This window comes from Balaenoptera ricei, chromosome 2, assembly GCF_028023285.1.
Source record: "Balaenoptera ricei isolate mBalRic1 chromosome 2, mBalRic1.hap2, whole genome shotgun sequence".
Lineage (NCBI taxonomy): Eukaryota > Metazoa > Chordata > Mammalia > Artiodactyla > Balaenopteridae > Balaenoptera > Balaenoptera ricei.
The window spans coordinates 32,528,201-32,553,828 of NC_082640.1; the positions used below are offsets into that span (position 1 = coordinate 32,528,201).

The 25,628-nt window shown below is 49.5% G+C and overlaps 1 protein-coding gene across 1 annotated transcript; it reads right to left on the minus strand.

The window, feature by feature from the left end:
- Positions 1-25,074, minus strand: OTUD7A (OTU deubiquitinase 7A). The gene is given in 11 exon segments (XM_059915178.1): positions 1-1,710; positions 1,713-1,865; positions 1,868-1,919; positions 1,922-2,023; positions 2,025-2,110; positions 2,113-2,626; positions 2,629-2,781; positions 2,784-2,927; positions 4,041-4,268; positions 24,418-24,508; positions 24,902-25,074. Coding segments are annotated over 11 exon segments (1,806 nt in total). The 3' UTR covers positions 1-1,600.
- Positions 25,075-25,628: the final 554 nt, after the last annotated feature.

A 25,628-nucleotide genomic window follows, 5' to 3' on the forward strand; every position in this document is an offset into this window, starting at 1 on the left:
CCCATTTTTTTGTTTGTTGTTGTTGTTGTTGTTGTGTGTGTGTGTGTTTTCCGTTTTTGCTGCTCTTTATGTCCGGGGGGAAAGCATTCTTTCTGGAGAAGAAGCTGGCTCCAATGAAGAGATGGTCTACCTCCTGTGTTTTCTGAAGATACAGCCACAGCGAAGCTGGGCACCTTCTCCTCTCTTGGGATTATTAGAGGCAATTCTAAGGCTCTCACAGGTTTTAAAGGATTCTTTTGCTAGTGAGGATTTTACCCATTGTATCCGTATTTCTTGGAAACAAGATCTTCCCTTAGTGAGGCAGGTTTAGCGCCTCAGTGCCCTTGGCCAAGAACGGTGTTCTCCAGAGGTAATCTTGGAAGGAAGACGCTGCATACTGCTGCTCAGAACAGAGTAACTAAGGACACTATTTTATTTCTTAAGAAATGTAAGGAGGCACCAAAATAGGGATGTGATGGGGCTGCTCCTAATGTGTTCTGCAGCCACGGTCAGGGTTACCCGCACCCTGCGGAGGGGACCCCGATGGGAGCGGCGCCCCTCCACCTGGCTGATCCCGGACAGATGCGGGTGGGGGGCGGGGTAGGGGTGGGCTTCCTTCCCGGCGGCCCTCAGCCCCTTCCCTCTGGAAAGAGGCGCAGGCCGGGTTTCAGGGCGGCCTAGTGGGAGCTTACACAGTGACCGCAGGGTCAAGTTCTCGCCTCTCTCCTGGGGCTTCGATGGTCGCCTCCTACGGCACCCTCCGGCCACGGTTCACTGCGGAAGTGTCTTTGAAGGGGAAATGTAGGCAGGGTGTCATCTTTGCTCATATATGGGCAACTCCAAATAGTGAATTGGGAACCTTGCCTTTGGGACCCAAGGTGTCTTTGGAAAGCTCCTGTCACCTGAGCTGCCTGGCACCGGGAGCGATCGCTACATCTCACCGCGCCCTGCGAGGTAGGTTGTCCGGTGCCCATCCTACAGACACCCGCGGCTTTGAGGGCAGTGTGAATGTCGCTCGAGCCGGGGGCTGTGGGAGGAGGCTCTGCTTATGAGATGGAGCCGCGTATTCCTAAAGGGCCACAGAGACCACCAGGGCGCCAGCGGGCGGCCAAGCGTCCTGTCCTCCAGGGGCCCTGGAAGGGCACAGGTGGGAGGGAGCCCGAGGCAGAGCCGCCACCGCGGTCCCGGGGCCGCGCGTTCGCTTTGAAACCCTGGGTGGCACCGCTCGCACGCAGGTGACCGCTACATGTAAGAGGTCAGTCGCCAGGTTAGAGAAAAAAGCCCCCCCCCCAAAAAGAGGCATGTAAAACACTCCCTTCTAAAAACAAAGGGGTGCAAATTTCTTTACTTCTCTTATCGAGGAACAAAAATACTCTTGCAATGGCTATTCAGTTTCCACAGGTACGAGGCAGGTGCTAGCTAGCACACCCACTTCCAACAGTATGACTGTTTCCTATCCGTCTACTACCTGAGTGGCGTCAGTGTAGGTTCAGGCACCATTAGGAACGTTTGACCAAACACGTACACAGCACGTACAGAGGATCGCCGGCCTCCCGGTGGACCAGGGCGCGGAGGAGACACCTACAGCACGGAGAGGACAGCCCGGGGCAGCGGCGCGCGCTCAGGGCCGGGCCGCGGGGGCCTCGCGCCGCCGCCGCTCCTCGCGGCAGCAGTACGAGCAGTAGTGCTCGGTCTCGGCGCGCCCGTAGAACGCGCACTTCTCTCGCTGGCGGGGCTGCCCGGGCCGCCCTCACCGTTCGAGCGCGCGGCCGGCGCGTCGGCGAACTCCAGGCCGTCGCGCGCCGAGCCGAAGCCGTTGGCGTAGGTCTGCGACTTGCGCTCGGCCGCGCCCGCCGCCCCCGCCGCGCCGGGCACGGCCCCTGGGAGGCGGGCGCCATCAACCCCACCGTGTTGACCGTGCGCAGGGCGGCGGCGCGCGCGCCGGGCGGTAGCTCAGCGACGACAGCTCGCGGCTCTGCCGCGGGTACGAGGCGCACCGCCGCAGCACGCCCACGGCCGGGGCGCACGCCTTGTCCCGCGCGCCCCACCGCCTCCACGTGGATAACGCTCTGGCGCCCCGGCGCCGGGGGACTGCCCCCGGGGACCGGTCCGCTGGCGGCCGCGCGCCGCTGCCGCCGCCGGGGCCCGTGGAGGCCGCGCCGCGCGTCTCCGCCCGTGCCCCCTCCGCCGACCGGGGGTTCGCGCGCTCCTTGAGCCTGAGCACCAGCTGCGTGGGGGGCCCGGCGAGGCACGCAGGGCTCCGCCCGCCCTCGGCCTCAGGCCTGCGCGGCGGCCCCTTGGCCGTAGAGGCGGCGGGGGCGTCGCGGCGCCGCTGCTCCTGCTCGGCGCTGAAGCGCTCCTGCGCGCTGGTCAAGTAGTAGCCGATCATCATCTCGTGGAACTAGTGCCGGTGGCTGGTGAGCAGCAGGCCGGCGAAGATGAGCTTGCGCTCGCCCTGCATGGCGGCGCGCAGGATGTGGAGGTTCAGCTTCACGTCCGTGCTGTACTTCCAGGCGTCGCCGCGGGGCCCGCCGCCCTTGTCGGCTGGCGACGCACCTGCTGCCTTGCCCGTGGGCGACGGCGTGGTCTTCTCCGAAGGCGAAGTGCTGGCCGAGGCGCCCGATTCCTCCTTGCTGTCCTTGCGCGCGCCTTGGCCTTCTTCTCCTTGCCGCGCTCGGGCGCGTCACCGTGCTTGCCATTGGCTGACTTGGAGCGGCTCATCGGGCCGTGCACCAGGCCGCCCATGTTCTTCTTCAGCTGGATGCCCACGGAGTCCGCGCGGGTCTTGTCCTTGTCCTTGCGCGCTGCTTCTCCTTCTCCTTGTCCTTGCCGTTCTTGCTGTTGGAGTTGCTGCACAGCGAGTCGCGGTCCGAGTCCAGCGAGTCGGGCAGGGACTGCACGTCCTCCCCCGCCGAGGCCGTCGGGGACTCCGGCTGCGCCAGAGGGGCCTGCGAGGGAGAAGGAGGGCAGGGAAAGGAGGAGGTTAGAGACCAGCTGTCCCCACGCGGCAGATGGAGGCAGACCCCTCCCCCGCGGTGTGGCCTCCGGCCTCACTGTCCCCAACCCGAGCTGTGGCCCAGCCTGAGAGTCTCCTGATTCTCGAGCTAGAGCTGCTGCCTTCAGAGTCCTCGTGGAGACTAGAAAAGAACACCCACAGCCAAGTCATCACATAGTCCATGCAGCTGGACTCTGGAGCCAGACTGCCACGGATTGTCACTTGTGCCATCAGTAACATAGGGTATCAGGACCTGCCTCAGGGAGCCCTGTGAAGATTAAATACACGTAAAGGCTGAAGTACGAAAGCACTCTGAGCAGTGCCAGCTTGTCCTGGGTACTGTGTGCCGGGCACTGCCCTCCTTGCTTTCCTCGTGTCACTTAAAAAAATATTCGTCACGATTCCCAGTGTATGGTTAAATAAACTGACGTCTGGGGAGGACCAATTGTTTGTAAGTTTTTTGTTTTTTAAACAAATCCCTTTTCCTGGCACTTTATTACTGAGATCACAAAAAAATCAGTCCGATACTTAGAGCGAATCCCTCTTAGCATCTGGAGGCAGGGCCAGCATGGGTCCTCCCTAGGGGAGGGGGCCAATTGGAGCACCAGCCCCTTTCTCACAGCCCTCCCCTCCTGGAGGGGAGAGAAGGAGAAGGAGGGGGTGCCAAGGAATCACGCCCTCGGTTCCCTGCCTTTTCCAAGGACCCACACACACTTTTATAATTAATTCCGCTCCGTGGCAGCACATCGTGTTCCGATCTCGGCAGAGAGAGTTTTGTGTTGTGACTTGCCTACGGTTTGTTTTCTGAGTAGGGGCGGGTTTATTCCTCTCCTTCCGGAGAAAATAAGGGAAGAAAAACTCCCCTAGCCGGAGCGCGCGCCTACGTCCAGACTCGCAGGCACACGCGCACACAGGCTCGCGTTCCAGCCGGAGCCCGGGCGGCGGGGACCGCGGGAGGGGCTGGGACCCGGCGCGGGGCGGCACCCCGTGGGGGAGGATGCACCCCGCCTGCCCGCCCCCGAGCCGAGTGCGCCTGCCGCTCCGTCCTGGCGCGCTCCAAGCTCACCCGGGTCTCGGAGGGGATCCGGATCCACGTCACATTCATGTAGCTGTGCAGAAGGTTCAGCTTGGCTTCTAGCGACAGGATCAGGCTAGAGAGAGAGGAACACAGAGTGAGACGCGCCCCAGCTCGCCCGCGCGCACCCCGCCCGCCGGCGGCCATCCTCGAGGAGCAGGGGCGCACGGCGCCCAGCCCCTTCCCGGGAAGCCCGGGGACAGCCCGCCCCATAGGGCGCTGGGGGAGGAGGCACAGGGTAGGGTCTTATTGGGCCAGCCGGGCCCAATAAGTTATCGTTGTCGTCTTTCCCCCACTCCCAGTCCTTCCCTGGCGTCCACCGCAAAGTGCAAAGGCAGCAGCTTGTGCTCCGAATCCTTCAGGGGGATCACGGCTGGGACGCAAAAAAGAGAGACCCGTGCCAGGTGGCCCAGGGCGCGATGGGAGGCTCAAAGACCCCGCCACCCCGAGGAAGGACAGGAAAGGGCCCCCGAGACCAGGTGTCTCCGTGATTAAGGAAACCGAATGGGGGTGTACACAGGACCTCTATGCCAGTAGGAGCGTTAAGGCCAGAGATTTCAAAACCATCACTAATAGTTTTTTTAAATTCCTCTTTATTGTGGACCCTGAAGAGCAGCTGGAGACGTGACCTGGCCTCGACATGGGTCAAAAGGCAGGTGCCCTCTTTGGGCAGCAGACAAAACAAAGCTATTACTACTTCTGCCATTTCTGAGGAAGGATCCAGGCCAGACAGCACAGGGAGCAAGGTCACCTGGGAGGGGGCTTGGGGCCAGACCCACCCATCTCCTCCCAGAGGAGGGGAGCAAGGGCTGCCGGCCCATCTGCTCTTTCGGGAGTTCATGCAGCAAGTCTGTGTCAGTGTGGGACCCAGGGACCCCGTCGCCCTTGCCACAGAGAGCTCACATCCCGGACTGGGGACAGGATAAACAGGTGACATACAGCTCATGCTGTCAGGCGGTAATAGCGCCCTGAGGGTGAACAGCAGGAGTTTGGCAAACCTTTCTGGGGTGGACCAGTGAGCCTTCCGAGGAGGGAACGTGCAGGTAGACAAGGCAGTGAGGAGAGATGGGCCCCTCACTGCACAGAGGGGTTGATTCATCAAAGTATGCCCCTGCCCCGGGGAACCCGGGACCACCTCAGAAAGGCTGAGGTGGAGGCGGGTGTTTACAGGTTTGTCTGGGATCTGCTGGGAGCTTCCGGGCCCGGTGGGATCAGCTCCCTGGTGCCGTTGTTGATGTCAGGGGCAGAGAATGGGGAGACGGCTACCCCCCCATTTCTGCCCTCGGAGCAGCAGCCGCATGGGGGCTGCACTAAGCTCCCCTGCAGGCCCCACCTGAGGGTCAGGCCCCAGCAGAGCAGCACAGCCTGGGGCTCGGCCAGGCCAGCAGCTTGGTTGCTGGAGCCTGGCTTCCTGCCTCCGTGCCAGTGGCTGGTGGAGGGAGAATTGGGTGCTTCTGTGAGTGCTGCTGGGCATGGTACGTGTGGGTGCAGGGCCTGGTGAGCCTTCACTCAGACCCTTCTGGGGCCTCCAGCAGGGGCTCTCGCCTCTGCTGTCCCACCGGCTTAGGAGGGAGGTGTGGCCAGGCCCCCTTCTAGATGGGGAAGTAGGTTAGGAGCTGACAGCTCCTGGGTGGGCGCCTCCCTGTTTCAGGCCTATCCTTGCCCCTGGAGTGCCTCTCTACTGTCCTGATTGAGCACATGGGGCCTCCCACACGCTGTTTTCCGTTGGCACCAAGAGCCCCAACTTTGGGGACAGTGAGGCCCCAGGCACCACTCCAGGATGCAGGGGGCCTTCCTCCTGCCCAAGGTTTACCTGACCTCCTCCTCCTTACTCCTCTCCCGCCCCCACTTCCCAGGTGCTGGCCGTGAGTCTGGTGTCACTTCCCCATATTCATGGCAGGGGTGCCATGGCAAAAACAGAAAGGCAAATCAATAAATAATAAATACATAAAATCTAAGATTGAATACCATTAGTAGTTGATTTTCTAATAAGAAATCGGAAACATTGACTCAGTGCTGCCCTCCTGTGCTGCTAAAGAGACACATATAATCCTCTTCCTCCACGCCCCCCACCCCCCCACCCCCGTCCCCCAACCCCCCAACCCCCCATACAAGGGAAATACAGCTTTGCTCCGGATTTTCCTTTTCACCTGGATGGGGCTGGGGGGCACTGTGCTCTGGTTTGAGAGGTCAGGGGCAGCTTGGTCCGCCTTGGCTTGCTCAGTCCTGCCTTTGTGTGGCCGTGACACACAGGCCACCCCTCCCAGGGCTGAGCTGCAGGGTAGTCATGCCCAGGGAGGGCTGCAGGGCTGGCTCAGGACCAGCCTCCCCTGGGCCATACCCAGGAGCTAGTCCCATAGCTCCAAGAGTCACCACGACAACAGAGAGAGGTTGGCCCGGCTTCCCACCCGTGGGCGGGGGCAGGGAGTAGAGGCTCCCTCTGTAGACAGGGCAGCGTGGATCCCTGGAGGGCTTGGTACAGGCGCTCACCCCAGGTGCCCAGGCAGATGGCCAAACCAGAGGATCCAGGAAACGGACCCAAGGACTCTATTTTAAATAAGCATCCTCCGTGGGTCTTAAAATCAAACAAATCTGGGAAACATTGTTCTAGAATAATAATCTGTTAGGGACAGTTTCTGTAGGTGTAGTGTGGGTGATTTGGGGTCTGGCTGTCCACCTTCCCAGGGGACAGATGCCTTGGGGGCATCTGCCCAGGCCGGCTACATTTCCCAGTCCCCACCCTAGCGTTAGGAAAGAACACGTGCTGACTTGCACCCGTGGGGCATGAGCGGAAGCCCTGGGTGAAGTGGTTAGGCGTGGGTGGCCCTTCTCCCCTACACCCCTTCCCACCGTGGTGCCTTCTGATGACGGTGGCCCTGGAAGGCATCAGGAGTGGGCTCCCGACTCCCCACTTGGAAGGGACCTGCCTGTTTTAGGAACACCCGTTTTAGACTTTGCAGGAGAACCAAACTTGTATCACATGAAGCCACTATGATTTTGGTTTATTTGTTTCAGATAAACCAGCTAAAGTTGTACAGCCCCCCTCAGCCTCCCTACCAAAGGGCTGCTGGGAATTCCTACACTCAGTAGCTGGGCTGGAACGGACTTCCTGGGCTCCCCACCTTGACCCCCCACCCCAATACACAAAGCAGAAGGTTGGAGTCACCTGAAGGTGCTAGAGCCTGACCACCCAGCAGGCTCCCGGCAGCCTCTCAGCCTGGATGTCGGAAGGCATCTTGTAGGCAGAGGGCACAGCTGTGGCCCGCTGGTCAGGGTTGAGGCTGCAGGGCCCAGGAGCCCCACCTGTAGCTGTACAGCCTAGGGTGGCCTCGAGAACAGGCCCTCTGTGAGCCTCAGGTACTTCCGATGCTTCTGCCTGTCACTTTACACACTTACTTTTCCCTGTTGGAAACCTGGCCTCAACCAATGAGAGGGGGAGCGATGCAGCGACTCGCCCTCTGGTGGCAAATGTCAGGAACAGCAAATGCTTTTCAAAATAAGCCTGCCAACTTTTTTTTCCCCCCTTTGAAAAAACTCTCTCCTATCTTTTAACCTGGAAACATATAGGCATCATTTCAATCTAGCTTGGACAAGGGGTAACTGAAGCAGCATCCAATTTTCAGTACTTATTTTCCAAAAAAGAATGGGGACCTCTGGTTTCTGTTTGGGATGTAAAAAGATGAAGGAGCAATGTCCCACCAGTATAACAACAATAATCTAGACAAACTGCAGATTCACAACTTTCTTTTTTTTTCAAATAAATTTATTTATTTATTTTGGCTGCGTTGGGTTTTCGTTGCTGCGTGCGGGCTTTTCTCTAGTTGAGGTGAGCAGGGTCTACTCTTTGTTGCGGTGCGTGGGCTCTAGGCGCGAGGGCTTCAGTAGTTGTGCTGCGTGGGTATCAGTAGTTGTAGCGCATGGGCTCAAGAGCACAGGCTCAGTAGTTGTGGCGCATGGGCTTAGTTGCTCCGCAGCATGTGGGATCTTCCTGGACCAGGGCTCGAACCCGTGTCCCCTGAATTGGCAGGCGGATTCTTAACCACTGCGCCACCAGGGAAGTTCTGACAACTTTCCTTTAACCCGTCTGAGAGCTGAAGTCACAGGCAACTGGCTAGCCCCAAATCGAAGGAAAAACAGGTGCCTTTGAGGAGGGATGGACATGAGCTTAATAGGGGCAGACTCAGTTGGACCCCCTTGAGAAGAATTCAGCTAAAATTGGTAAAGGAAGGGTGTAGCCTGGGGCCACAGACATAAGGGAAATTCACAAGCACTTACAGGCCCCTCTCCATGGGACCTGACCTGTGTTCACAAAAAGACTGGCCAGAATTCTGAGAAAGTGTCCTTCACGGACCTTTCCCATCTGTACTGTGGAAGAGACTGCAGAGGACAGGGCAACACACACCCTTGGTCTTAGGGCACTGGGCCTTTCCCCAGTAAAGCTTGGGGTGGGAGCAGGAAATAGGGAATAAACCTCTTTTTCCCTGGGGGAGGGGCAGGAATATGTGTTGAGACCAGAAGTACAGCTGGGGGAGGTCACTCCCTCCGCCCAGATCCAGGGACACAGCACCTGCCTAAGACAGAGGCTTAATCAGAATAGTAGAAACATTACGCTTCTGGGCTCCCCTCCCACACCCAGGCTAACAAGCTGCGAGTAATAGCAATCTAATGCCAGGAAGGGGGCAAGAATATGGAGAGAGACCCTTGCCGAAGTGAGGCGCAGCACAAAGCGTGCAGCAGACAGTGAGAAATACCATCCCTACCGTAAACACAAGATATAACTAGAGGCCTTTGAGGGCTGGGTAACCAGCGTAGCATCAGGTCCCGACTAGACTGACGCCAACCCCATGAAGCAAAAGGAAAGGAATCAAAACGATCTACCTTAGTCTTTACTGCCCTGCTCAAGATGGCTGGCTCTCAACAAAACATTTCTGGCGTAAGAAAAGACAGGAGAAAACCAGCACATTGACAAGAGACGGGACAAGTGACAGAACGAGGCAGATATGACACAGGTGTTGATACTATTAGACCTGATTTAAAATAACTGATTAGAGTGAAGTAAGTCAGAAAGAGAAAAACAAATACCGTATGCTAACACATATATATGGAATCTAAGGAAAAAAAAAAAAAAGGTCATGAAGAACCTAGGGGCAAGACGGGAATAAAGACACAGACCTACTAGAGAATGGACTTGAGGATATGGGGAGGGGGAAGGTAAGCTGTGACAAAGTGAGAGAGTGGCATGGACATATATACACTACCAAACGTAAAATAGATAGCTAGTGGGAAGCAACCGCATAGCACAGGGAGATCAGCTCTGTGCTTTGTGACCACCTAGAGGGGTGGGATAGGGAGGGTGGGAGGGAGGGAGATGCAAGAGGGAAGAGATATGGGAACGTATGTATATGTATAACTGATTCACTTTGTTATAAAGCAAAAACTAACGCACCATTGTAAAGCAATTATACTGCAATAAAGATGTTAAAAAATAAATAAATTTTAAAAATAAATAAAAAATAAATAAAATAAAATAACTGATTAATAAGTTGAAGACTCTAATAGAAAAGGTAGATACCATGCAGAATTTGATGGTTAATTTCTGCAGAGAGAAAAAAATCTATAAGAAAGAGTCAAATTTAAATGCTAGAAGTGAAAAAACCCCACAATAATAGAGATAAAGAATGACTTTGAGGGGCTGATCAGTAGACTTTACACAGCTGAGGAAAGAATCTGTGAACAGTAAGACAGGTCAATAGAAATTACCCAGATTGAAACACTGGCTGTGCGTACCCGTTGGAGCTGCCCATTGTCATTCAGAGCGGCCATCAGGGCCCAGATTTTGCCTGGAGACGAGAAATGACATGAGATTACAATACTGATGCATGAATAATGGTCACATCCTAGGAGAGAACCACACAAAGAAGGGTTTCTGTTAGCACGTGTTCACTCACAAACTCCCCACCAGTAGTTCTCGTTCATTTTTCTTTATGTTCTTTTTTTTTTTTTTTTTGGCCACGCCACATGACTTGCAGGATCTTAGTTCCTTGACCAGGGATTGAACCCAGGCCCCAGCAGTGAAAACGCCAAGTCCTAACCACTGGACCACCAGGGAATTTCCTCTTTTTTTTGGTTTTTCACTCAGTGGTTTTTTAGTATATTCACAGAGTTGTGCAACCATCAACACTATACAATCCCAGAACATTTTCATTACCCTGAAAAGAAACTTTTTTAAAAAATTGAAGTATAGTTGATTTACAATGTTTCAGGTGTACAGCAAAGAGATTCAATTATACATACACATATATAGATCTATTCTTTTTCAAATGCTTTTCCACTATAGGTTATTACAAGATATTGAACATAGTAGTTCCCTGGGCTGTACAGTAGGGTCCTTGTTTTAGTTCTCATTTTTCAGAGGGGCAAAATGGCCTGATGCGTACTAAGAGTAGAATTTCACACCCACACCTGATGTAGAGTAGAATTTCACACCCACACCTGATGTTCCCTCTGAAGTAGGTGACATACCTACTGTCCTGGCCTTAGATTCGCACACCCTGCAGAACCCTCCATGCTTCTGAAAACCAAGTCATACAGCTTACTCTCCGAGGCGAGCAAAACATAGAGTAAAAAAAAAAAAAAAAGAAATGAATGAAAAGAACTCCCACATTTTCTCTGGGCTTTTGCTCAGTATTTCACCTTTTCCTTGAAGCTTAGTTTGGGGAGGGCAGAGGCTTCAGGGGGCTCGCTGTGTGCGAGCCTAGGTGGGAGGCGACCTCAGAGCTCAGGCGCTGGACTGGGTGAGACCCCAGGCAGGACAGGTGTGCCCACCCCAGGCAGCACTTGGCGGGATGGGTGCTGGGGGTTTGCAGCACGAGGGGGGGCTGATGGGGGGCTGGAACTCGGTGTGGGGCCTCTAATCCCTGACTCTGAAACTTGGTGGACTTCTAACGGAAGGAAGGAGGCAGCACACACCACATCCGATTCCATTAGGCATCATGTGCTTTTTAAAGGCAAAGAATTAAAAGCTTAGCTCTAATTTTAAAGAGCAAATAAAATCTTACCCTCTCCCGATTAATTTCGAATTGCAGGTATTCACTATATTCACTAACAATATGCTGAATTATGTGGTATAGACAATAGAATGAGCCTTCGAATGTCTAAAATAATATCTGAGCATCTCCCTCTGGTCTTTCTATTTTTTCCTGCAACAGACTTGATACTATCAACCAGAATGTTTAAATTCTATCACATGGACATTTACAATTTAATCATATTTTTTTCCTCCACAGTCAGCTAACAAAGACACCATAGAAGCATCTTTGCACATCTCAGTGGGAAAGAAAAGCAAACGAAACCATCCGGGTTATTCTACAAAACCCCAGCAGGGTCTGGGGGTGTTTTTGTAAGTGATGACAGGTGGGGACGTGGGTGGAAAGCAGCTCTGTTACTGTTAGTAGTTGTGTCGTGCAGGGTGGTAGCCATGACAGAGTCAGTTTAGGGGAACCAGTTGAAGCAGAAATGCAAGTGTGCACTTTCACTCTTACACGCAACTAACAATCACAGTGTACATACACTGCCTGTGTGACCACAAACGCACTTTCAAGTCTAAGTGCTGGTGTCTATCAAATGGGCACCCACGTTCCAGGGCACGGTCCAATAACGGCAAGACAAGGCCCTGACTTTAGGGACATTATTCCTTAGCCAGGGTGATGACCTGGGTGGGCACCTTGCTCTAAAGCAGGGCCGAGGGTGGCAGGGGCCCCAGGGAGGGCTGAACCCGTGTCCGGGAGGAAGGTCAAGGAGAGCCGAGGTGTAAGAGAGGCACACGGACCGTGATCCTATCACGAAATGCAGACACGTTAATACGGGAGTGCGTATTAACAATGACACCAGCCCAACGGATCCTGGCTGGGAAGGGAAACAGCCCGCGTGGAGCACCCGGGTGGAGCTGGGGGTGTCATCGTCCCCCAGCCCCACGGGGAACAGGCACTGTCCTGGCTCCTCACCAACAGAAAGTGAGCCTTAGAGGGTTGCTACACCATGGTGTTTGCATGTGAACCCTCCAATCTGGTTCTTTCCACCGAGCTGCATCTCCCCTGCAGGGCTGCCCGTGGACACAAGACCCAGTCCTGGCGGAGCTGTGACCCCCCAGCTCCTGCTCCCAGGAGCCAGCCCACCATGCTTCTCCCACCCACGGGAAAGAGCCCGTCCTGCTGTTCCAGCCCGTTCCCAACAGGAGACCCTTCCAGAGCCCCCCATCCACATTCCCATCACAGGCAGTCACGACCACAGTGATCACTCGTGGCCTCCGTGAACCAGAGCTCCAGGGTGGGGGGAGAGGGTGTTCCCTCCACGTGTCTCTGTTAGAGCATCAGCTAGGGTGACGCCGGGAATCACATGTCCAGCCATCAGCAAAGGCCGGTCCACTCTGCTCTCTCACCCAGGGACCTCTCACTCGCTGGTTTTTCCCACTTGCTCAGGCCTCTGTTGTCTTGTCCCATCACTGCCCTGGGCTCCTCCTTACTTCGCTACACACCTGCCCGTATCCCTAACCGGTGAGCATTCTGGTTCTAACCTGGGCTGCGCCTTTTAGCAAACGGAGATCCAGTAAGTGTCGGGTGAGAGCAAAGATGGAGGGGAGGAGGGGGCGGCACTGTCCACAAGGCCCAAATGCTTCCCAAATGCTCGCTTCCAAGATTTTAAAGAACTCCTCAAGGATCCAGGACGCGAGGGTCCGTGCACGTGGAAAGGGTCCAAGAGGCCACTGAGAGGGAAGAAAGCAAGACGGACGGAAGACAGGCACACTCATCAGACGTTTAGGGGGTCAGAGCCCCTCGAGATCTGCTTCCTGCTCTGCACAATTCCAAAGACAGCAGCTCAGGACAACCAGGAATGCCAGTGGTGACTGACAGACGTGTGGATGGGGGATGAGCTTGACACTTGTGGTTGTACAAGTTGTACTAAAAACAGGAAATCTAGAGGAGAGGGGCAGGAGGTGGGCCCTGGTGGCCTGGGAGCAGGGTTTGGTGCTCAGAGAGCGTATATTTCAAGATCCCCTTTCATCTTCTCCACTGTAAGTCTTGAGAGTACCCACAGATGTCACATGGAGGGAAGATGAGGTGGAAGGGCACTGAGGCCCACCGTGGTGACAGCATCCTAGTGATGGAACGGGCAGAGGCCACACGGAATTCACTGCTGGGTGACTGGGGCGCCACAGGCTGTCAGCCCTGAAGCCAGCACACTCATTAGAGGGGGGGATCGGTCTAGCAGCACAGTCAAGACTCAGGCTCTGGGCCTGGCCCCACCTCCCAGCTACTTCTGTGACAGTGACTATACACATGCCACCACGCGAAACCTCGGGTTACGTTTCTGTGCAATTGGGATAATAAAATCCACCTAATGAAAATTCCTAGGCGGGGTAAGTGAGGCAAGGAGACTACGTTTGTAAAGTTCTTAGCATGCGGAAAGCTCTCAGTGTTAGGACCATTCGTGATAAGTTTTCGCTTATGCCTAACTTCTATCACTTATGGTTGAAATCCAGATGGTAAGTGACACAACTGAGATTCAAAGCCAGGTCTGTCTTGATCAAAACCTAAGCTTCTGGGACCACAGCTCTCTTGAACCTGACCTTGTTTCGGCTCCTGGCTGCTGACCACCCTTGAAACCTCCCTCTCCCCTGCCCACCCATCATGACACCATAACAAGACCTGCCCTCCTTCCTGGACCCCTCCATCCCCACCTTGCCAGTGTTTTCACCGGCTGGGTCCTTACTCTCTTCCCCACAGACTCTCCTGTGCTATGTGAAATTCTCATTCAGGTGTCACCCATGCCATCTCCTAAACCAGCAGGCCACCAGGCCACAGAGAGGACACCAGAAGGCCTCTCTCCAACGCGACATCTTAACAGCCCCCTTGTCCTATGACTCTGAACACTCCATGTCCCCTCTTCTGGCTCCTTCACCTTTCCCTGCCCTTAAAGCACATGGATTCCCCCCATTTTTCTTCTTGTTCTCTTCTTCTCTTAATTTATACCCTCTTTTGAAGATTAAGTCCATCTCTATGGGAATACTCATCAATCTAGTTACAGTTTGTATCCTCAGCTTCAAGGCCAAATGTTCAACGATGACAGATGATAGTTGACTATCCAATCTCTATTCCCCTCTGATTCTATATGCACAGAATTCTCATTCATTTGCAAGAGCAACTTGCACAGCTAGAAATACTCATTTTTCTCCTGCAGCCGACCTGAGTGTTTCCAGTGATGTTCCAGCAGTATTTCTCCAAGGACAGTATTTCTCATAAGACAGTATCACTGTCTGGAAGACCTCAACCCAAAGCCTTGAGAGATGGCAGCTGCCTGACAAATGTTTCCTTCCGGGCACTGCCTCGGTTTGTGACTGTCACACGCAGCAGGTGACTGGGGTACTAGCAGGTCACACGCAGCAGGTGACTGGGGTACCAGCAGGTACAGATTTTACCCTCTAGCACTGTTTACTGGTGACGTGCTTGTGCTTTAAACTTCTAATTCATTTTATTTTTTATTGTCTTAAGAGGAACATCAAGTGGGGTTCAATTTCAAGCTAAGCAGTATATTTTGTTTTGTCTCTCGAAGGGGTATGTGGTGCTTTAGTTTAGCACTAAAGCATCACATCCGTGAAGGAAAATGATGAAGCAGTGATAATATGAGCTCACAGGAAGATGTGAAAGAGGAGCTGACTAAACTCAAGGAAAAAAGAAAAAAAAAGAGTTAAAATAATTTCAGAGATGAAGTTCAGTTATAAGGGAGCAGAGAGAAAACAGGTACAGATAGCATAGTAAGGACCATAAAGATGAAAATTAGTAAAGTGAGCAAAATGAAACAGAAATAAAGAAACAAAGGGTTATAGGGAAATGGTAGATAGAGCCTATAGGTGAAGGAAATGCCACATACAGATCACTGGAGCCCAAGATAAGAAATCGAAAATAATGGAAAAGAAAAAAGAATTCAAAACTATGATTAAAAAAGAAAACTTTTTAAAAAAATAGAGAGGTGTTTTATTATTTCCTTATAATCAGGCAAGCTCAACAAAATGATATGCTAATTAAATTTGTGAAATGTCTTGGTAATAAAATTTCATGAAATTTTAAGACAAGGAAAAGCATTTGTCATGTGAAATCACATCACGTTGGACAGGCACTGTGGTTCACATTTTGGGGGCTTGTGATTCCCTCTTCTGCTGATTCTCAAAAAAAGAAATTAAAAAAATACATTGTACGATGCACATATATTCTGCTTTATCTCATAATTTCAGAAAAAAATATGTGCACACAAATGGAAATACTAAAACAATTAAAAATGAATAATCTCCTCAATATTCTTTCATTAATTAAGAAGAAACAAAAATGGATAGCCATCATAGAGTGATCTTGGGCATCCAATCAGCGAAAAGTGAAGGAAAATCAGGAGCAGATGGGATGGCAGTTTTAGGAGAGAAATCTAAGACTAGCAATAGAACTTCTGACATCAATACTTGATCCTACACTTTGAAAGGGCATACTGTATATATGGAAACTGTCCTAGTATAATCAATACCACGATACAGCCTTATAACATTATTATGTTTTAAAGATAAAGAGAATTATTTGACTATTTCAGCAAAAAGGAAAGACGATCAGGCTGGTAACATACTTCTTGGCAGCCCAATTCAATGCCTGAAGATAATGGGGCCACCTTTACAAGATATTGAAAGAATTAAAGAAGTGTGAGCTAAGAAATGTATATACCTGTCTAGGCTATTTCTTCATGGATAAGGTTACAGACAAACCATTTTAAACGTATATGAGTTCAGGAAATATTAGCCAAATGGATCTTTCTTGAGAAAACTACTAGATGAGTCCCAGCCGATCAAGAATGCATGCAGGTTTGGCAAAGGGAAATTAAGGCAGCAGTAAATGTATTTAACTGTACAGCTAAGTAAAAGCAAAGGTACAGATACAAATGACAGAGGAGAATGTCAATATTCTGCCAAAACAAAAATGGTGCAATAAATGAAAATGGTAGAACGTAGAAAGTAGAATCCACTTACAGATGCTTCAGCTGTACAAAATAGTATTTGAAGTTGGAAGATCAAATATAAATATGTGAACATATATAATAGTACAAAGGAAGACACTAAAAACGTATGAGTGATATACTACTAACTAAATTGGATGGTAGAAGAGAGAAAGGGAGGAAGAATAAGATATAAACTAGTTTTATTGAGGCAGATCATTGGAACCAACTCTAAGAAAAAGGGAAACAATGTTCATAGCGGCACTATTTACAATAGCCAAGACATGGAAGCAACCTATCCATCTACAGATGAATGGATAAAGATGTGGTATACATACACAATGGAATACTACTCAGCCATAGAAAAGAATGAAATAATGCCATTTGCAGCAACATGAATGGACCTACAGATAGATTATTATACTAAGTGAAGTAAGTCAGACAAAGACAAATATGATATCGCTTATATGTGGAATCTAAAATATGACACAAATGAATTTATCTACAAAACAGAAATAGACTCACAGATACAGAAAACAAACTTATAGTTATCAAAGGGGAAAGGTGGGGGGGGGAGGGATAAATTAGTAGTTTCAGATTAACATATACACACTACTATATATGAAATAGATAAACAACAAGGACCTACAGTATAGCACAGGGAAATCTACTCAATATCTTGTAATAACGTATAATGGAAAAGAATCTGACAAAAATATATAATGTATTTATGTATACTATAAATATAAATATATATAACTATATATAAATATAAATATATATATATATATAACTGAATCACTTTCCTGTACACTTGAAACTAACACAATATTATAAGTTAACTATACTTCAATAAAAAATAAAAAGCTAATAAAATATAGTGAAAGTCATTTAAATGTTTATATATAAATAGAAAATACAATATGACAAAACTACGACCAACCATATCTGTCACAGCAATAAATTTAAACAGGTTTAATGCAGCTGTTTAAAAAAAAAGGATTTTCACATTACCTCAAAAAGCAAAGACCAACTTGTGCTGTATATGGGAGATATATCTAGAGCAAAGTGGTTCACAAAGGTTACAGCTAAAGGGGAGGAACTCTGGTTCATCAGGTTTATCAGGCAAAGATAAAATAATAACAACAACAAAAGGCAATACAGGGGTAATGATCTTATATTGAACAAAGCAGAATTTAGGCCAGAAGGCATTAAGTAAGATGAGGAAGGCCATTTGATAATGCTGAAGGGTTCAGTCCACAGTGGAGACGGATTTATCATGCTTTTTATTTTCTGTATTTTTGAGGTCTTGCTGACCTGGGAGAGATCGCCCGTCTCAGAACTCTGTAATTCTTAGTGATGGCAAGCCTGCCTTTCATATGAAAAACAAGCCAACGCAGAGCCCAAACCCCCCAACCCCCTCCTCTGTCAGGCCCTCATGCTCTGCACCAATCACCCAGGGCCAGAGACAGCTCACTGCAGCCCCTTCACGCTGGAGCCTGCTGCACTGATTCACACCAGCCAACCCTAAACCCACCTACCCTGCCTTGCTCACTCCTTGCAGAAACCACAGTAAATCCTAGGCCCATGTGTCCCTCTCACCCCCTCTGCCTTCCGGCCCTGGCGCTTCCATGCGTGGCCCTGTGTGCCATGCCTCCCGCCTCTAGGGAACTGGGGGTAAAACTTTCTTGCTTCTTGACAGTCATTTCTGTGTGTGTGTCTTACCAGACCCGGTTAAAACAAATCCCAGGCACATATTAAATCAAGGCATAAGAAATATGAATATATGCATATTAAATAAAAAGTAGAAACTTTATAAAGCAGAAATTACCACAAGATGCTAAGATAAACACACTGACATGGACATTCACAGAGGAACGCCTGCTATTTATGGCAACAGCCTCCAAACCCTCGAGGCCACCACAACAAAGGTTTGCTTTTTGCTCAGCCCATGGTTCTGCTGTGGGTCGGAAGAGCTCATGTCACACCTTCTCACTTCAGGATGCAGGCTGACAGAGCAGCTGCTCCTAAAACTGCCCATCAATGCAGCAGAGGCACAGAAAGCCCTGGAGCATCTCCCACTAAGGATCAAACAGTCTGGCTCAGAAGTGACACCTCATTTGTGTTCAAAACCCTGTGGCTGGAACTAGTCAAAGGGCCCATCCAACTACAAGGGCCAGGGCGGGCAATGCACCCATATCCCCACTAGGGGGAGGCAGAGAGCCGGACACAGTCTATGAACTGCATAAATACAAAGGATGCAAAATTGACATACATGCAAAACAGCCATCACGTATAAACAAAAATAAGTTAGAAGACATAATGGAAGAGAATATTCCACTTCAAATGGCAACTAAAAGAAAAACTACAGAGAAATAAACTTAAAGAGATATGTAAAACACATATGTGGAAAAATTATAATATCCCTGAAAGGCACAAAAGTAGAACTGCACACGCTATGTTCTTAGTTTGAAAGACTCAATATCATCATTTCTTCCTACACTAATTTGTTAATTTAATATGATCCCATAAGAAATAGAAGCACTTTTTTTTTCCTTCTTGGAATCAGGCAAGATTAATGTTCATTTGGAAAACTAAGCAAGAATAACCAGTGAGAGGGGAGGGGCACTTGCGGGCACCAAACCCACTCCACTGCCTCAATAATTGGCACAGGTAGGGATTTTTTTTTTTGTTTATTTGTTTTTTTATGTAGGTTCTAGGACTACCACTCCGAAAGCTTTTGATTCTTTCTTTCTTCCTTCCCTTCTTTCTTTCTCTCTCTCTCTTTCTTTCTCTTTTTCTCACACTGTGCTGCATGCAGGATCTTAGTTCCCTGACCAGGGATCGAACCCATGCCCCCTGCAGTGGAAGCATGGACTCTTAACCACTGGACCACCAGGGAAGTCCCAATATTTGGTACATGAACAATCAGAGAAAACCATGGAACGTAAGGGGAAGTCCTGGAGAGATTTAAATACAAAATGTCAAAAGGTAAATGTCAATCTGGGAAAATGTTTGCACCTCTTATCACATACAAGGCGTCATCTCTGAGCCAGGTCTGTTCCGGAGAAAATCTGAGGAAGGGGCGTGCTGGGGGTGGTGGTGAGGCACCAGGACTGGGCGGGAGCGGCAGCTGACCCACCGTGAAGGTGCAACGGGGCCTCGGCTGCACTGGCAGGTGGCATGGCAGTGGGGGTGGCCCTTCGGAGGTGTTCACACTGTGGTGAGGGGCCGGGCTGTTATACTCAGATATAAGAAGGCACGGGACAGGGGCGCCCCCAGGAGGGGGAGAGTCTTGGGTGAGGTGACAATCTCCAGCTGGGGCGATGCCTGCAGAGGCCTCAGCTGTGAGCCACCAGCAGCCGAGGCTCCCCATCTCGGCACCCACAGCAGACACGACACCCTCTGCTTTCTCCTGTGTAGTGCATGTGTGTGCATGTGTGTATGTGTATGTGTTTTGCCCAGAAACAATAATGAAAAAAAAAAGATCACTCAAAAGACACACAGGCAAAGGACATGAATAGATAGTTCACAAAAAAAGAATTACAAATGTCCATGAAACAAATGAAAAGATGCTTGATTTTATTCACAAAAGAAATGCAATTTACAAATATACTAGAAAAAAATCTGAGAAACCATTTCACACATATCAGAGGGGCAAAATGCAAAAGTTGGCAACAACCTGGTTATCAAGTTAGTGGGTAAACAGCCTTATTCAGCTGCTGGCTGGTGGAAGTATGGAATGATATAACCCCCAAGCAAGGCATTTTCCCAGGATTCACCAAAATTACAAGCCCTTATCCTGTGACTCAGCCATCCCACTTCTGGGAATTTATTCTATAGAAATACCTATACACATAAATATGAGGTATGTACAATATGGTCATTGCAGCATTGTTTATAACAGCAAGTTAATGGAAACAAGCTAAGTGTCCATCTGTAGAAGAATATTTAAGTAATCTACAGTCCACTCCCCTAACATAATGTTCTGCTGTCGTATGAAAGAATGATGGAGGCGCCACAGGAGGGTCTCCAGCATACACTAGGAGTGAAATAAGCAAGGTGTGAAATATTCATAACGCCACCTTTTGAGTAAGGACAGAAAAATACATATATGAATGTTTGCTTGCATCTGCTTACACAGAAACTGGAAAGGTAAATAAGAAACTAACACAAGTGGTGAGGGGTCAGGGAGGAGTCGGGTAGAGGGCACAGAAGGGGGTGCAATGTTTTCAGTGTCTTCCTCTTTTAAGTTTTGAATTGTTTGAACACATTAGTTATCTAAAACAAACAATAAATAAAATTTAAAGAGGATTTAAAGTAAATCACCCAGTATTTTAAGTGTTTTAGAGTGAGAACTTTTCCATAATGTTTCGTCCGCCATATTGCCATAAGTGGAAGATCTCATTTACATTTGCAGGCAACAATGTCGAATTTGCTGGCTATTAAATGCGGACAGAAATAGAAAGAACTAATTGAAATAAACAATCCTCTAAGCTAGCTGTTAATTTTTTTTTTAATAGATATTCATACATATCATTCACTCATTCATTCATTGTTTTGAACAGGTAATTCAAATCAGGTCAGAAACATGTAATAAAAGACAGAATGATGAATGAGGTCTTCTCTGAGTTAACAGTTTGAAAAATGTGCTATTTGGGATATACATATTTTTTAAAATGGGAGCTGAAAACCTCAAAAAGTTACTTTTAATGTAGCAAATTACCAACATAACCTAAATTAACTACAAAAATACAAATATTTCATGAATATGAACGACAGGTTTTAAAAAGAAGTCAGCTAGTCAGTAACTAAGGGGGAAAAATGACCTTGTTCTGATTTATCTCATGCTGGTACAGTGAGTGACAAAAAGACTACATAAACAGTTAATGAACTCTCTCTCACTGAACTTGTTTCCAAAAAATGTCTACAATGCCCTTGAAATTAGGCACTATTGATCTGCAACAACAGTGTGCCCTGAATTTCAAGTCAACATCTGCTCACAAAGGCCAGATTACCCTTTTTTTTAAAGTAGCTATCGTAACTATGATAGTTGCTGGTCAAAGAATTTAACCAAAACCTGATCCTGCCTTTCTCAATAACTCAAACGTCTTTCAAGTTTTGTCCTTTAAAAGCACCATGTTTGACTATACCACATCTGCCTCCTACACACAGATGGAGAAAGAGAAATATTGGTTAAAACTAAGTATGTAAAATTACTGTTACTCCACAAACTGTGAATGCAATTTAAAGCTTTGACATATTCAAGTCCCTAAGCCAGGACTCGTTTCTTGGAAAGAAGTATAAATCTGAATTTGGCACATCAGGATAACATCCTAAAGATACTACTTGACTGATTTTTGCAGCTTTGTCTTTGGGTATTACAAACAGCAGCCTGAACACTCCATCAGCCAAGGCTCCGGTGAGCTCACACCAGCCCACAGGAATTCTACCTCACTTCCTGCTCTTTCCTGCTGAAAAAGTACATTGGAAAATACCGTATGTTTTATGTACTTCCTACAGAACATAAACAGAAAATACTTGGTCACCATTATTTCAGTGACATTAGGCAACTTCTGTTTCTTTTTTTTTTAATTATTTGTACTGTTGTTTTTTTTAAATTTATTTATTATTATTTATTTATTATTTTTATTTTTGGCTGTGTTGGGTCTTTGTTTCTGGCTTTCTCTAGTTGCGGCAAGCGGGGGCCCCTCTTCACCGCGGTGCGCGGGCCTCTCACTATGGCGGCCTCTCTTGCTGCGGAGCACAGGCTCCAGACGTGCAGGCTCAGTAGTTGTGGCTCACGGGCCCAGCTGCTCCGTGGCATGTGGGATCTTCCCAGACCAGGGCTCGAACCCGTGTCCCCTGCATTGGCAGGCAGATTCTCAACCACTGTGCCACCAGGGAAGCCCCAACTTCTGTTTCTTAGTCCAAAACACAAACCAAAATTAAAATGTTCTGGCCTTTCCAGTCAGGCATACCTTGCCTTTGCAGAAAGCCTACTCTTTTTTTTTTTTTTTTTTTAGAAAGTCTACTCTTAATCCACCCTGTGCTAATTAAATTTCTCAAGAGCAATACAGACCCAGGTGTTTTATAAACAACAGCAAACAAAGCACTTCTTTTTTTGCCCTGAAACCTAAATGTCATCTGGCTAGAAAGAGGGAGAACCCCATCGACGAAGTCCTGTATCTCCACACTTCCCGACTTGGGTTTATTAGATGCAGTGATGTGGCTTCTTTCTTTCCTCCTCTCCCGGAAATGCCCTTACGTACAGGCACCTGGGATGCAGCTTTTGACTCACAAAGAAGTCCACGCCCTTTTCCTCCCGACCTGGCAAGAGAAGGATCCTCACTGCTGAAGCACTCCGCCTGAGGGAAGAGAGCTGCCGGCACGACTTGCAAAAGTTCTGGTTCACCTTCACCCGGAGTTCAAAGCGCCGGCACTCTGGCCCCGCCACAGGCTGGCTACCCCGAGTCCTCTCCCGCCCCGCTCCCGCCTTCCCCACCCTCTGGGTCCTACACCACGTCAGGAATCCGGACAGGCACCGAGCTGGGAGCTGACATCACTCCCAGTCCCAGGTACCTCCCCTAGATGGTAATTATAAGGTCAGTTTTATTTAGTTTATTTTTATAGAATTGTGTAGAAGGAAATTAGTCCAAAGGCTGCCTCAACTAATCTTCCAAGAGGTTCACCAGATCCTTGCCCAAATATAACAAATCATAATATAACAGAATTATATGACTGATATTTTGGATATAGAAAATTTAACAAACATTAGCATTATTTTGTATTCCATTGCCAACTATTGAGGCTAGTATATGCAGACAACTTAAACAAAGGTTGAAGGACAAGAGACATTATGTTTGCATACCTTCACTCTCTGACCTGCTGTAAGGTGGCTTTTGTGAGCACTGCTCTACAAAACAGCTCTTTTCAAGATGACCAATGACTTTGATGTAGATAAATCCAAGGTCACTGTTCTGTCCCCATTCATATAGCTGACCTCTCCCTCCTTCTGGACTCACTCTCTTTTAGGGGGGGCAGTGGGGGAAGCAGTATCTAATGCACAGCATGGTGTCTGTCACTCTCACTTCTTCCAAGACTCTACATTCTCTCACTCCGATGGCTGCTCTATTCCTCTCCTTTTAACAGCACCTCTTCCTCCTTCACTAATCTCTAGATGTTGTCATTCCTCAGTGCTCAGATCCGGGCCAAACTCTGTTGGTAGGTGTCTGAAAAGGATTTTTATTTCTGATTTAAAGGAATGTAGATTTAAGAGGTGAGCTGCCTTGTGCTGTTATTCCCCATTGTTACTGACTGGAATGCAGTGTGATACCTGGGGCTGTGGCAATCATCTTGCAAACATGAGATAATAAGCATGAACATGAAACATGAAAAGCCCAAGAGCTACGAATGGTTAAGTGAGGGGAAAATAAAAGCCTGAATAAGAGTCTGGATAGACTACTGCCAGCAACCAGCTAACTAATATAGAGAAAAGAGACAGGAGGTCAGAGAACTACAATGAGACCTAAGTGTTGTGCATGAGTACAGGGCCCTAGGAGGGGACCTAACTCAGACTTGGAGGATGATCAGAGGTGCTCTCTGGAGGATGTCTCATTTAGGCTGAGACCTCAGAGCAGAGTAAAAGCTATTTTGGCAAAGAGTCAGGAGCAGGTAAGCAGGGAGAGGATGGCACGTGGATAAACCTGGAAGTATCATCACCTGGCACATTTAAGCACTGAAGGCAGTTATGTGTGAGTGAAGCCCAGAGTCGAGAAGACAGGAGAGGCCTGGCTAGGGAAACTGAAGTATGCAGGGAGATGGAGATGTCAGGAGAGAGCACCCCTTGGAGGGTCTTGTGAAGTGTGCCATGAGGTCTGGACTTTATCCCAGGAGCAAAGACTGGTCACTGAAGCATTTTCAATAGGTGTGGGGCTGGCTCAGATTTTAATTGTAGAAAAATTGAGTATTTGCATTTAAGAACAATGACTCTGGCGAAATAGCAGAGACTGCATTAAAACTGGGCCAAGCTGGAGGCAGAAGGAATGTTAGTTAGGGGGTGACTGTAGCAATACAGGTGAGGGATGAGATGCACCCCCTAGCGACCCTGAGGATGGAGGGGGGGGGATGCCCCAGTGTCTGACCCTCAGGGAGAGAGTGGCGAGGGAGGCATACAGGACCAAGCTGACTGGTCGAATGGCTGGATGAATTATGGTAATCCACGTCTGAAGATGACTCAGCCGCTAAAGAGAATGGATGTGCATGTACAACTGATACGAGGGGGTTTCAGTGAAGGACTGTTGACTGAGAAAAGCACTACGCTGAAAGGTGTGTTCAGTACCATCACCTTTGGCGACACAATGACCAGCACTACCTGGTCCACGCCCAGCGCCCCTGTGTCTTCGCGCCCCTGCTGTCTTTGCACGTCCTGCCTGCAGTGCAGGAGAGGAACCCACGGGGCTGCCCCCGGAATCACCTTCCCGTCAGAGTTCTGGGGGTGGCCTCCAGTGAGAGGTGTTCATGCACGATTTGGAGGAGCAGCTCAGGCCAGTTTTCTACGGAGGGTTGCGAACAGATACCTGGGCAGAGAGCACGCGTGAGGCGGGCTAGAGGTTTGGGGCAACCCCCTGAGAAGCACCTGCTTTGGTGATCCAGCCGGTGGGTGGGTGGCGGAGGAGGTGCCCGGGACTCCTGAGGCTGCGAGGACTCCCAGTGAGCACCGGTGACCCCCCCCTGCCTCATCCTGAGCACAGTCCTCTGATGGCTGGCACTTCTGCGGCTTCCTAAACCTCTAGCTCCCATCCCTCCTGGGAGTACTTCCTCACCCGATGCTGATGGATGCAGAATGATGAACGTGGTGCCAGGAACGCAGAAGCACAGAGACGAGGTTGGTCCTCTGCCGCCGTGGAAGAACCAACAGGACTGTGGTGGGCTCCCCTTCCCGCTGTACCAGGCAGCACCCTGGACAGAAAGGTGCGGGGTGCTCGGCTCCAGGCATGGCTGCAGAGTCAGAGTCCCCACGACCTCCCTTGGAGCTCATACAGCTATGCTGCTGATTCCAAATCTGGACCTTGTGATGCTGCAAGTAGCTGAGTTGTGCAAGCTCAATCCAAAGCCTTGCCAGGTTTCCCAAGAATGGGATAGGATGGTGAGCAGGAAGGATGAGGGCTTGAGAGCTGCACTGGATCTTGAGAAGGTTTAAGGGGGCTCTGATGAAGATGGGGCTCCTGAGTCTCCTGAGCCAGCAGAAGCAGCCCCTCCTCCCTTGACTGAGGCTAGCCCCGTGTTGTCTGAAGACCCAGCAATGACCTTGTCTGTGCAGATGTGCTACAGGGAAATGCTCAGCTCTTTTCAAAGTTTTCAGATTTGTAGCTAGGAAGGTGGCCTCGGAAGAGGTCCCACACACATCAAAAGAACTGCAAGATTTCTTCCAGCAGAAATCTGAAGGAAGTGCAGAGGAGTAGATTTTACAACTGTGAAACCAGGAATTGCCCAGCATGCGAATGGCAGACATGGCTGCTGAGTTAATGGCACAGACTCTGGATATGAAGG